Source organism: Gallus gallus, chromosome 33, assembly GCF_016699485.2.
Source record: "Gallus gallus isolate bGalGal1 chromosome 33, bGalGal1.mat.broiler.GRCg7b, whole genome shotgun sequence".
NCBI classification, from domain to species: Eukaryota; Metazoa; Chordata; class Aves; order Galliformes; family Phasianidae; genus Gallus; species Gallus gallus.
The window spans coordinates 1,033,814-1,047,019 of NC_052564.1; the positions used below are offsets into that span (position 1 = coordinate 1,033,814).

The 13,206-nt window shown below is 49.4% G+C and overlaps 2 protein-coding genes across 2 annotated transcripts; both read left to right on the forward strand.

Annotated features, from left to right (window-relative positions):
• Positions 1 to 1,809: 1,809 nt before the first annotated feature.
• LOC121107933 (olfactory receptor 14J1-like) lies at positions 1,810 to 2,364 on the forward strand (the record flags this gene model as incomplete). Its single annotated transcript, XM_040654533.1, has 1 exon — positions 1,810 to 2,364. A coding segment is annotated over one exon (555 nt), but the record flags the coding sequence as incomplete, so codon positions are not given.
• Positions 2,365 to 10,426: 8,062 nt separating this feature from the next.
• LOC107049397 (olfactory receptor 14C36-like) lies at positions 10,427 to 10,723 on the forward strand (the record flags this gene model as incomplete). Its single annotated transcript, XM_025145346.2, has 1 exon — positions 10,427 to 10,723. A coding segment is annotated over one exon (297 nt), but the record flags the coding sequence as incomplete, so codon positions are not given.
• Between the last annotated feature and the right edge of the window lie 2,483 nt (positions 10,724 to 13,206).

The following is a 13,206-nucleotide window of genomic DNA, read 5'->3' on the forward strand; positions in this document are numbered from 1 at the left end:
CAGATTTGGCATTCGCTTCTCTCATGGTCAAATTTCTTTCAGTAGGAACAACTGTGCTTCTGGAATCCAGTACACATGATAATTAATTGAGTTGACTTTGAAGTATGTTCTGCACTGATGGATATCTCCAGGGAGAGAAGGAAAACACCTCCTCTGCTGCTGATCTGGACTGGACTCCTGGGGCATAGGGAGCTGATACAAGTCAGCAGCATTGTAGAGAGACAGCTGTGCCCACAAGCAGCTCCTGTGCACATGAGCTGCGAACATGCTCTGTAGGTGACAGGGAGAGGAGAGAAGGAAGAGAGCTTACAGGCTGTGTGGCGTAAGAGCAGGCTGTGACTTCACTGCAGGAGCATTGCTCACAGTCATTGAGAAGGTAAGCCTTTTGGAACAGAAAATGGAGCAATGTATTCCTGGAGGGATCACCAACTCTGGGACATTCCATAGCACATCAGGCTGATCAGCCCACGTTTCCTTATTGTGGAAAAAGACCTGCTCCAGATGAGGTCTCTGGTGCTGCAGCATCAGAGCACAGCCCTGACGGCTGTGTGTCCCAAGACGGCTGCAGGCTGTGCAGCCGGGGGTGCAGCCGGGAGCCCAGGGCTGTGGTGCAGAGCAGGGTCCCTGCTGTGCCCCAGGGGCTGTGTGCCGGGGCAGGGACTCTGCCGCCTGCCAGGCTCAGCACTCAGCCTGCCCGGGGAGCTGCCCAGGGCGCTGCGGGGAGACTGTGTGGGGGGAAGGAGCCCCCCAGCATGGCAGGGCAGGGGCCTTCTGCTGCCGCAGCTGCTGCCTGGGGCAGGGGGATCACAGCTACGCTGCACCCCAGAATGTTTCCAAATGCACACTGTAAGAGAAGAGACAAGACAGGGACTTTCCTTTTCCTATTGTCAGGATAGGGAAAAGGACTGGAGCCAGGAAACTAAAGAGACAGTCAACTTTGAACACATCACTGAGACTCCCAATTTATTCTTAAATTAATTACTTTTTCTGTGTACAGAATGTGCTTCAGCCTCTCCTTTCTCTAAGGATAGAACCAGCTGAAATCATCATTGCTTTCTGCAGACATGAATAATGCATGTATCCTGCATACAGGCAGCTTTCTCTCACAGAAATTCAAGGGCACAGAGTTTGGGCTTCTGGGCTCTAGGAGCGGTTGGAGTAAAGATATGAGATATGGAAACAATTGAAAATATACAGGGAGATGGGATAAGATTAGGAAATGAGAGGATGATAAAAGCTCAATAAGCTTCCTCTGCATCTGAAATGCTGAACTTTATGAAATTAAGTTTAAGTAATGTTACTAAAGGAACATTGTCCTAAGAGAATGAAAACATTTTATAGTACAGTGGGATGAGTGATTCTGAGAATTACCTTGCCTTGTCATTATCTACTACACTCTGAACAGGACTCCATGCCCAGGAACTGCAGATGCCCAACAGCAGCTCCATCAGCGAGTTCCTCCTCCTGGCGTTGGCAGACACGCGGCAGCTGCAGCTCCTGCACTTCTGGCTCTTGCTGGGCATCTACCTGGCTGCCCTCCTGGGCAACGGCCTCATCAGCACAGCCGTAGCCTGCGACCACCGCCTGCACACCCCCATGTACTTCTTCCTCCTCAACCTCGCCCTCCTCGACCTGGGCTGCATCTCCACCACTCTCCCCAAAGCCATGGCCAATGCCCTCTGGCACACCAGGCACATCTCCTACACAGGGTGTGCTGCACAGGTCTTCTTCTATTTGTTTTTGTTTTCAGCAGAGTATTGCATTCTCACCATCATGTCCTATGACCGCTACGTTGCCATCTGCAAGCCCCTGCACTATGGGACCCTGCTGGGCAGCAGAGCTTGTGCCACCATGGCAGCAGCTGCCTGGGGCTCTGGGCTTCTCTATTCCCTGCTGCACACTGCCAATACATTCTCACTGCCTCTGTGCCAAGGCAATGCTGTGGATCAGTTCTTCTGTGAAATCCCCCACATCCTCAAGCTCTCCTGCTCAAAATCGTATCTCAGGGAAGTTGGGCTTAGTGTGATTAGTGCCCTTGTTTTACTTGGGTGTTTTGCTTTCATTCTCTTCTCCTATGTGCAGATCTTCAGGGCCGTGCTGAGGATGCCCTCTGAGCAGGGACGGCACAAAACTTTCTCCACGTGCCTCCCTCACCTGGCTGTGGTCTCCCTGTTTCTCAGCACTGTCGTGTTTGCTCACCTGAAGCCCTTCTCCATTTCCTCCCCATCCCTGGACCTGGTGGTGGCACTTCTCTACTCAGTGGTTCCTCCAACACTGAACCCTATTATCTACAGCATGAGGAACCCGGACATCAAACTTGCCCTCCGCAAAGTGTTGCAGTATGCACTATTGCAGCTTCAATAAAGTGTGCATCTTCCTGACACGATTCCCAGTCAATGTTTTTCCTATTTTATATGTGTTTTATTTTTTGTTTGTGTAAGTGTGATACAGTGACCTGTAAAAAAATGTTGCATTTTTCCTACTTCTTCTTTCCCATCTACTTTCTATTTTCTCACGCCAAGAGCTCATGCAAATATGGAACCAGGTTCCCTGAATAGGTTAAAAGACACTAAAAAAGCTTGCAAAATTACTTTTCCTTTGCTCTTCTCTCTTCCTGCCTTGCCTGGATCTGGATCGAGGGGAGGTACAACCACGGACAGCAGCACAACACGCTCTTTTCATCCCTGCTCTCTTTACTCTGCTCTCAAGTCCTTGCATTTGTGCAGACCTGAAGGTCTTGTGTGTCTCACCACAGCCCTGTTGTCTCTACGGCAGCACTCCGGGGCTGCAGTCAGTAGGCGGCAATATGAAGCGCTGAGTCAGAGCTGGTCTCCTTGCTGCAGCGCCGTAACAAGAGGGGCTCTGCAGAGCAGGACCAGAGAACTGCAGGCCACTTCCAAAGGAATGGTGTAAGGAATGTACCTCAGGAGCTGCTCCCTGAGAAGACCTTGAGATCTTCTGGTGTTCTCCACTGAGTTACAGGGACAGTTTCAGAGTCCCAAGGTGATCTGTTATGGACTCAGGGCAGTGCTGTGGTTTGACATGGAAGGTGGCTCAGCACCACACGGTTGTTTGCTCACTGCTGTTATCTCAACTCTAGGAGCCCCACATTGGGCACCAAAATGACTGTGGTGGTTTAACCTGCTGGGTGGCTCAGCACCACACAGTGCTTTGTGCACTGTCTCCTTCCCAGTGGGATGGGGAAGAGAATTTGGAAGTTCAACTCGTGGGCTGAAATAAAGCTATTTCCTAAGAGAGATCAAAGGAAAGGGAAATGACTTATATATATATATGTCTCACTGGTGTGTCAGAGGGAAGGGTGCCAGGGCAATACCCGCACAGAAGTGGTGGACCCTCTGTCCTGTCACAGTTGGACAGAGCTGAGAGAGGAGGAGGGTTGGAAGAGTATCCCAGCTCAGCATCATTGGTGCACCCCCTGCCTGCCAACCCCACTCCCCCAGATCTCACTAAGCAACAGGCTTGAGATGCTGGAAATTGAAGAGGACATGAGTGGGGACACCAGGGAAAATCTGCCTAGGAAGGAGCGTAGGCTGAGGCAGTCACCCCCATGCCTTGAAATTGTCTCTGTCAGGAAAGGCAGGAGGGGAATTGTGGTGGGTGATTCCCTTCTCTGGGGAACGGAGGGCTCCATTTGCAGGCCCGACCCAACCTGTAAGGAGGTGTGCTGCCTTCCTGGGGCCCACATCAGCGACATTGCCAGAAAAGTCCTGGGTCTGGTTTGCTCCTCTGATTATTAACCATTACTGATAGTTCAGGTAGGCAGTGATGAAATTGCTCAGGGAAGCCTGCGAGCTATCAAAAAGGACGTCAGGGGTTTAGGGTGAATGGTTGAAGGAGTGGGTGTTTATGTGTTATTTTCCTCTCTCCTTCTTCTGGGGTGGTGAGGGATATGGAGTGGTCCAGGAAATCACAGGCTTTGAATAAGTGGCTGGAAGGTTGGTGCCACCACAGGAACTTTGGGTTCTTTGACCATGGGGCGGTTAGCTTGGCACCTGGCCTGATGATTGCTGACGGGTCTCACCCCTCTCTGAAGGGAAAGCGGGATCCCAGCCCAGGAGCTGGCAGGGGTCATTGAGGGAGCTTAAAACTGGTTATGATGGGGAATGGGAATAATATGATTCTTACATTTTACTACTGTGTTTACTCACACTTTACTCTGTATCTTACTCACACTTTACTCTGGGTTTAACTCATACTTTGGGTTTAACTCAGCTTTTACTCCAGCTTATACTGACACTTGACTCCAGGTTCACACATAATTTACTCTGGCTTCACTTACACTTGTCTCCAGTTTTACTCACAATTTACTCATGATTTTACTTGCAATTTACTCCGGGTTTTACTTACACTTTATTCAAGGTTTACTCACACTTTACACCTGGTTTACTCACACTTTACACCTTGTTTACTCACACTTTTATTCTGGTTTTTCTCACACTTCACACCAGGTTTACACATACTTCACTTTGGGTTTACGCTTATGCTGGAGATGGAGAGGTCAGCTCAGCCTTGCTGAATGCTGACTCTCTGATAACGAGGCTCTGGAAAGGAGACAGAAGCTCTGAATAAACAGGGGTGTTTTGTACCTAGCCATAAGATAAGCTCTCTGCTGATTATGAAGACTTGTTATGGAATTTGATTGCTTTCTAGCCAATGGATTGTTAGTGGAAATGTACTGAATATGTGTGTGTCAACGGTTTTAAGGGCTGGTCCGGCCCGGTTCCGTGACTGGTGGGGCGGAGGGACTTCGCAAAATCTGCGCCTCCAGGAAGGGAAACAGGAGATCCCAAAATAATTAAAAACAGCGGCCATGATCTGAGGAGAAACAAACTAATTTACTAAATATAGTATCGGAATGTAAGATAACACACTATAATACAGTATAAATCAACAATAATTGAGAGAAAGATTTTCTGAGAGCCAAAGGCCTTACGCTAATACTGAAGCCTTGCGTGCAGTCGGGCGCAGCAGTAGCGAGCCGATCCGACAGGGAACATGGCAAGACGAGACGAGGGATGAGTCAGATGACCTGCGCCCTTATATCTGTTCCCTTGAGTAGGAATGATAACAGTACTCAAAAAGGCTCTTGGGGAACGTAGTTCTTCTCTTCCAGACAGGTACCCGGAACTAAAGCATTTGCTCTTTAACTCCCAGTACACTGCATGATGTTGTGATGTGGAATACTAATAACCAAAAATCATAAAACCATGACAAATGTAAGTGCTTTCCAGAACTGTGTTTGCAGTACACAGCAACCGCTGCTCTACCCTGCTGCATATTTCATGTCCCTCATCCTTCAGGGGTCTCCAGCTCACATAAATAATAACCATGCTGAAGGGCATGTTTTCAGCAGGCCGTGTGGACACACGCTCTTCCCACTGCTCTCCACATTTCCCCATCCCTTGCTCTTTGTTCACTCAGATACCTCCCATCTTTCTGTGTCTGATCTGTGACCTTCAGGGAGATTACTGGAACCTGATCCATCTCTCCAAAGTCTGATGGACTCTCTTGTCAACTCCTTCACTGTGATTATATCTAGCCCTTCCTATCTCTGTCTAACTCATATCTTGCACAGATATTCCCTGTGAAAGACCAACCTCAGTAGATGCGGCTTGGACAGGGCATGTGGTTGATCACTGTGTTTTTCTGTTCATTCAATTGCATCACATTTCCTTCTGTTTGCTGGCAAAAAAGAGAACTCTTTCATTGCCCACGTGCAGCTGGTTCTCTGAGGAAAGCCAGTGGGAGTTGGTGCAAAGGAGGTTTGACAGTCAGCGGGTGACTCCAGAGGAGAAGAGTGATGTGAGGAGAAGTGATGCCAGTCCCATGGGGCCTACGGGAGTAAAAATGGGGTGGGGAAGTTGAGGAAGACGTTGGTCCGCACAGTATCAGAGCAAAGCTCATTATGGGACATCCTGGATCAGTATCAACTGCCAAGTGCTGCTTTAACTTCTTGTTTAAACACAACCATCAATAAATAAATAAATAAAGAGGCTTCTTAAATACCCATCGGACACTTGCTCTTTAAACTCTCTCCAGATAGCTCTCCAGTTAGCTGTACAAGTTCTGAACAGCTGAAGAAGATGACAGGAAGGCACAAGGCACAGGAGGACTCCTTAGGTTGTAATGGGCCCCAGGGGGCATTTGCTGCTGAGTCCATCAACCACCAGTGCAGAGAGAAGATGGCATGAAGGGCTCAAGAAGACCAAGTCAGAAGGAACAGAGAAGTTTCTTGGAGTATTAATGGGCCCCACTGAGGGCCACTAACAAGCAAGCTTCCCCAGGGACTTGTTAGAGCAGATAATTGGAAGCCATGCTGACAGGCAGGCAAAGGCACTGGGATGGTGGCTGTGATGCTGAGAAAAGCCTCCTTTGTGTTATGAAGCAGAAAGGCCAAGCCCTGATCCCCAGACCCTTGGCAGGGAGATCCTGTCCCTCCTGCTGGCTCAGGGCCCTTCCTGGGGCAGTGGGATGGGGGTTTGTATGAGGTCAAATGAAAGACAAGGTGGCAGCAGCTTCCAGGCTCTGCATGGGGTGCAAGGATGCTTTGAGGCTCAAGTCTCATGCAGGCAGTGTGTCTCATCCCAGGATGTGGGATGTGAGAAGGGCCAAGTCTGAACAAGCAGTCAATCCCAAGGAAACTTTGAACTTCAGATCTCTCAGTTCTAGAGCCGTCCGTTGATCACTGTCCAACAGTTTTATGTCCTTTATGTTCTGTGGTGCCCAACAGTGCACCCAGTGATCCAGGCGAGGCTGCAGCAGTGTAGAGCAGAGAGGGACAATCCCTTCCCTCACCCAGCCTGCAGTGCTGTGCTCAGTGCTCCCCAGGAGACGGTTGTCCTTCATGGCTGCCTGGGCACACTGCAGACTCACGCCCAATTTGCTGTTGACCAGGACCTCCAATTCCTTTCAGTGGGACTGCTCTCCAGCATCCCATCCGGCAGTCAGTGTGTATGTCCAGGGTTGCCCCTTCCCAGGTGCAGAATCAGGCATTTGTTCTTGTTATGCTTCATGCAGTTGGTGCTTACCCAGTTCTCTAACTTGTCCACATCTCTCTGTTGCCTCAGTGGAATTAACAACTCCTTCTTATTTGGTTTCATCAGCCAACTTGCTCAAAACATCTTCTAGCACTACATGACGTTTTCATTCAGAAAAACGTTAAAGAGAACTGGCCTTAAGATTGAGCCCTGGGGAATTCTTCTAGTGACTGTCCAACAGCGTGATGGAACCCCATTTACTGTAAGCCTTTTGTCCCCACCCATCCACCCATCATGTTTCTGTCTATGCTGTATGCATACATTTTGTCCAGGCAGATACTGTGAGGAACAGTATCAAAAGCTCTACTGATGTCCTCAAGGATAACATCAACTGGCTTCCTTTGGTCTACTTCATGGGTGACCTTGTCATTAAAGGACATTAAGTTAAACAGGACCTTCCACTCATGAGTTTGTGTTGGCTGCGACCAATGACAGAATTGTCCTTCAGGGGTTTTTCAGTAACTCCCCGCATCATTTTCTCCATCATATTACCAGGCACTGGAATGAGACTGGCAGGTCCATAATTGCCCATGCCATCTTTCTTTCCCTTTCTTACAATGAGACAACATTTGCCAGCCTCCTGTCAACTGGGAACTGGCATGACCCTAGACTTACTCTGATGCCATTCAAATCAGAGCCTCGAACATACTGAGGTGTCACCAGTGAAAGAAAATAAGTGTTTCAGAGCTTTGTAACGCCTTGAATGGCAGAGTGTGACACAGACCGAGCAGAGAGGAAGGTCTGGCTCTTCTGTTGTGAGCTCATCCATTTGGTCAGCAGAATTACACGGCATGCTCCATGGGGACAGGTGCAAAAGGCACACTGGGTGCCCTGAGCACAGGGCTGTGGTGGCATTTAGGATGGCCGAGAATACCTCCCCTCTGGACCTCAGCTGATGCTCAGGAAGGAGGTGTCTATCTCAGAGATTTTCCACCACACTTTACAAGCACTAGCACACAACTAGGATCACCCCAGGCACTTTGGGCATCACTGAGCGTCTTTGTGTGAGCAATGCAGTCCCTGTTGAATGAAGACCAAGCATTCAGATGAGGGGCTCACACACAGACACCTCACTGTGCACATCTGATCTCAGCTAAGAGGACTCTCGGCCCCCATGGACCTCTGGGGAACTGATCCCATCTCAGTCCCAGGGTTTCCATCAGCGGATGAGATGCCGAACCCTACGCTTCGGATGAGATGGTCTGATAGTAATAGGAGAAAGGGAAATGGCTTTAAATTAGAGGGGGGAGATTTTGGTTTCACGTTAGGAACAAATTTTCTACTCAAAGGAAGTGGAACAGGTTGCCCAAAGTTATTCTGTGTGCGCCATCCTTGGAGGCATTCTAGGTCAGGATGGATGGGATCCTGGGCAGCCTGATCTGTGCCTGGCAGTCCTGCCTGTGGTTGAGGGCTTGGAACCAGGTGCTATTTAACGTCCCCTCCAACCGAAACCACTGTATGATTCTGTAATGTTATGCCTGCACTGCCTCAGCTCTATCACTGCCCAGAACAGGGGAAGTCCACACTTTCCTGTCCTTGTCTGTTTGACATTTTTGTTACGGGTCATGAGCAGAGGTTTCCACATTTGGCATTTGCTTCTCTCATGGTCAAACTACTTTTGTTAGGAACATCCATGTTTTTGGAATCCAGTGGACGTGTTGATTAGTGGATCTGACTTCAAAGTCCATTCTGCAGTGATGACTATGCTGCCTTGCAGGAGCTGTCAGCTCATGAGGGCCCTGGGTATCTCCAGGGAGAGCTGTGGGGAGAAGGAAATCACCTCCCCTGCTGCTGAGCTGGGCTGGGCGCCTGAGACACAGGGAGATGATGTAAGTGGGCAGCGCTGCAGAGAGATAGCTGTGCCCAGGAGCAGCTCCTGAGCACCACACAGCAGGGCTGGGGCCATGACTATCAGGAGATGGGGAAGACAGAAGGAAGAGAGCTTAGATGTTGTGTGGCACAATACCAGGCTGAGAGCTCACTGGAGGTGCATTTCACACTATCCTTCACAAAGTAAGTCTTTTGCTCCAGGCAATGAATCTTCTTTTTCCTGGAGGGATCACTAACTCTGGGACATCCCATTAGATATCTGGCTGAAGGAGATCCATGTTTCTTTAATGTGGAGAAAGACCTGCTCCAGCTGAGGGCTTCGGTGCTTCATTGTCAGAGCACAGCCCTGAGGGCTGCGTGTCCCAGGATGCCTGCAGGCTGTGCAGCCAGGGGTGCAGCCGGGTGCCCAGGGCTGTTGCAGAGCAGGGTCCCTGCTGTGCCCCAGGGGCTGTGTGCCGGGGCAGGGACTCTGCCGCCTGCCAGGCTCAGCACTCAGCCTGCCCGGGGAGCTGCCCAGGGCGCTGTGGGGAGACGTGGGGGGAAGGAGCCCCCTGGCAGGGCAGGGGCCTTCTGCTGCCACAGCTGCTGCCTGGGGCAGGGGGATCACAGCTACGCTGCACCCCAGAATGTTTCCAAGGACACTCTGTGTGAGGAGATGCAAGGCAGGGATTGTCTTCTTTCTAATCTTAGGGAAGGGAAAAAGACTGGAGGCAGAAATCTAAAAGGGGCTGTCAACAGCAGAGAGATTCTACATGCAAGGAAATGCTGTGGGGTTGTTGAAATGAATATGAGGTGTTGTTTGCATGTTGTATGGTGATGAGGCATTGCTGAAGTATGTTGAGAAATGCTGACTACTTAGTGATGGGTAGTAGATTCCTCTGCTCTCATCAGAGTCTGATTTCTTTTCATAGTGTTATGGGGGTGCAATCATTCTCCATCTTCCAACTTGTCAAGCTCAGAGCAATTAGAAACATGCCCAACCATCTCCACTTTGCACCAAGCAGCTGTGAATCCCTTTGCCTCTCGGCTCTCATAGGCATTCATACTGAGTGCACCAGAAGCACTCAGAATTTCTCAATTCAGCAAACACTCCGTGGACACACTAAGTGAGAGGAGGGAGTACAGAAAAAAAATTCACTAAATATTATTTTTATGATCCACATATTTCTGGCTTTGAGCTCACAGATGCTGACAAGCACCCCTCTATTAGAAGTTACTTCATCTGGCACATTTTGTAAAGAAAAGTTGCCCTCACACAAACACCACATTTCCCTGTATCTATGGGGACAAGACTATTTCCTTGAGAGTAAAAGTGCAGAAGCCCTCCAGGCAAACTCAGCATCATGAAATGTAGCTCACAACATTGTGATTGCATGAACATTTTCCACACAGAAATCTCTGGCTTGAACCTTTGTACTCCTTGGACAGGTCCTGGGGCCCAGAAGTACCAGATGCCCAACAGCAGCTCCATCAGCGAGTTCCTCCTCCTGGCGTTGGCAGACACGCGGCAGCTGCAGCTCCTGCACTTCTGGCTCTTGCTGGGCATCTACCTGGCTGCCCTCCTGGGCAACGGCCTCATCAGCACAGCCGTAGCCTGCGACCACCGCCTGCACACCCCCATGTACTTCTTCCTCCTCAACCTCGCCCTCCTCGACCTGGGCTGCATCTCCACCACTCTCCCCAAAGCCATGGCCAATGCCCTCTGGCACACCAGGCACATCTCCTACGCAGGATGTGCTGCACAGCTCTTTTTCTTTGTCTTCTTCATCTTGGCAGAGTATTCCCTTCTCACCATCATGTCCTATGACCGCTACGTTGCCATCTGCAAGCCCCTGCACTACGGGACCCTGCTGGGCAGCAGAGCTTGTGCCACCATGGCAGCAGCTGCCTGGGGCTCTGGGGTCCTTAATTCCCTGCTGCACACTGTGAGTACATTTTCCCTGCCTCTGTGCCAAGGCAATGCTGTGGATCAGTTCTTCTGTGAAATCCCCCAGATTGTCAAGCTGTCCTGCTCTGATGCCTACTTCAGAGAAATTGGGCTTCTCGGGGTCACTGCTTCTTTAGTATCTGGGTGTTTTTCTTTCATTCTTTTCTCCTATGTCCAGATCTTCAGGGCTGTGCTGAGGATGCCCTCTGAGCAGGGACGGCACAAAGCCTTCTCCACATGCTTCCCTCACCTGGTTGTGGTCTTTTTATTTGTCAGCTCTGCCTCCTTTGCCTACTTGAAGCCCCCCTCCATCTCCTCCTCACTCCTGGACCTGCTGGTTTCATTTCTGTACTCATTGGTGCCTCCAACACTGAACCCTCTCATCTACAGCCTGAAAAACAAGGAACTCGTGTTCAGTTAGGAAAGTCATTTCTCGAATGTTTCTGTACTGTGATAAGTTGGCTCTCTGCTTCCAGAATTATTAGTTTCTCTTCTTTGTGCTGTTCTCTGTGACAAATGACTGTTTTCATCCGAGTTCCACTGAGGAATGATTCTGGTTTGTTTATATTTCCAGTAGTGTAAGTATGTGTCTAAATGTAGATCAGTGCTAACTGAGCATCTGCTTAATAATACCCGATATCCACAATGCACTGCCTGAAGTTTCCTGAAGGTTGTGGAGAGGCCTTGCAGAGGGGAATTCAGAGCTGAGCAATCACCAAATGCATGAATTTTAACAAGAGCAAGTGCTAGATTCTGCATCTTGGATGGGACAACCCTGTCCTTGTCTACAGACTGGGGGACGAAGGGCTGGGGAGCAGCTCTGGGAAAGCAATCTGGGGGTTCTAGTCAAGGTGGAGCTGAGCATGAGCCAGCAGTTTGCCCTGACAGCCAAAAAAGCCAACTGTCCCCTGGGGTGCATCAGGGCCAGCACTGATGGCCTCTGGGTGAGGGAAAGGACTGTCTCACTCTTCTCTGTGCTGGTACAGCCTCACCTCAAATACTGGGTGCAATTTGGGTGCCACAATTTCAGAGGAACATCAGACTTCAGGCATGGCAGTGGGGCAGGTGACAGTCCTGGTGCTGTCCTTCAGGATCCCCACACCCAGAACTGAAGGGACAAAAGCAGCCGCAGCAGCAGCGCTTGTTGGTGGAGGGGGGTCAGCACAGGGGAAGGGGCTGGGATAATGCTCAGACCCTGTCATGGTTATCTCTAGATCTACCTGTGTCCGTGACAGGGGGACAGCAGGCCCACAGGATTACTGGCCCAAAAAAAGGGGGAGGGGAATGGGGAGGAGGAACAAAGAGGGAAACAAACAAACAAACAAAAAGCAAGTACAAACAGCAGCAACAGTCTGTGGAGGAAAACTAATTTACTAATAGTAGAAATACAAGTTAATTGAGATTGAAGCTAAGAAATCAAATAAATGAGAGAGATTCTGAAAACCGAGGTTCTTACTCTGATCTGCCAGGGAGCAAACAGAGAAAGTCTCATGACTTCCAGTCAGTTTCATCTTTCCCTCTGATTGGAAAATGGGAACAGAACAGCAGAGTTTTCTGGGAGCTGCAGCACATTTCTTCTCTTCTGAGACTCCCAGTGCACTCCATGATGTGATGGTGTGGAATAAAGATAACAAAAGTCATAAACAAGCACAACATCACACAACTTGGTGTCATCCGCATACTTGCTGTAAGTGCACTACATCTCACTCTCAGTGTTATTGATGAAGGTATTAAAGACTATTGGTCCCAACACTGACCCGTGATCACCGTCCAGACATTGAGCCATGTTGAACCACCACTCTGTGGTTTCAGCCCTGCAGTCAGTTCTTAATCCAGCAAACAGCCCACCCATCAAATCCATACCTTTCCAATTTGGAGAGAAGGATGTTCTGAGGTACCATGTCAAAGGCCTTACGGAAGTCCATATAGATGACATCAGTGGCTCCTCCTTTGTCCGCTGATGTGGTGACATCACCATAGAAATCCACTAGGTTGGTCAAGCAGAACTTGAACCACTGGTTGAAAGTTATTCGATGAATTTCATTTTAAAAGCTTACTTTTTTCTGACCATATTGTGGGCCCAAAGGAGAAATATGTGTACATATGTTGCTGTGAGGTCACTTGTGCAAAGCAGAACTCACAATCTTGTGACAAACACATGGCAGAGATGATGTTTGAGAGGTTATTTATGTCTCTGAAGATGACAGATCAGCAGCAGGAACATGGCTGGCAAAGGGCCTCAGAAGACATTCTTTCTGTAGTAGCCAATAGGACAGCCTTTGAATTCATCAAAATCCCTCACACAAACCTCCTTCTTCCCCTATGGGGCTTACCAGCTGCTTAGGCAAAGAGGATCCCACTGTCAACATGTCAACCTGGCACTTTCTGTCA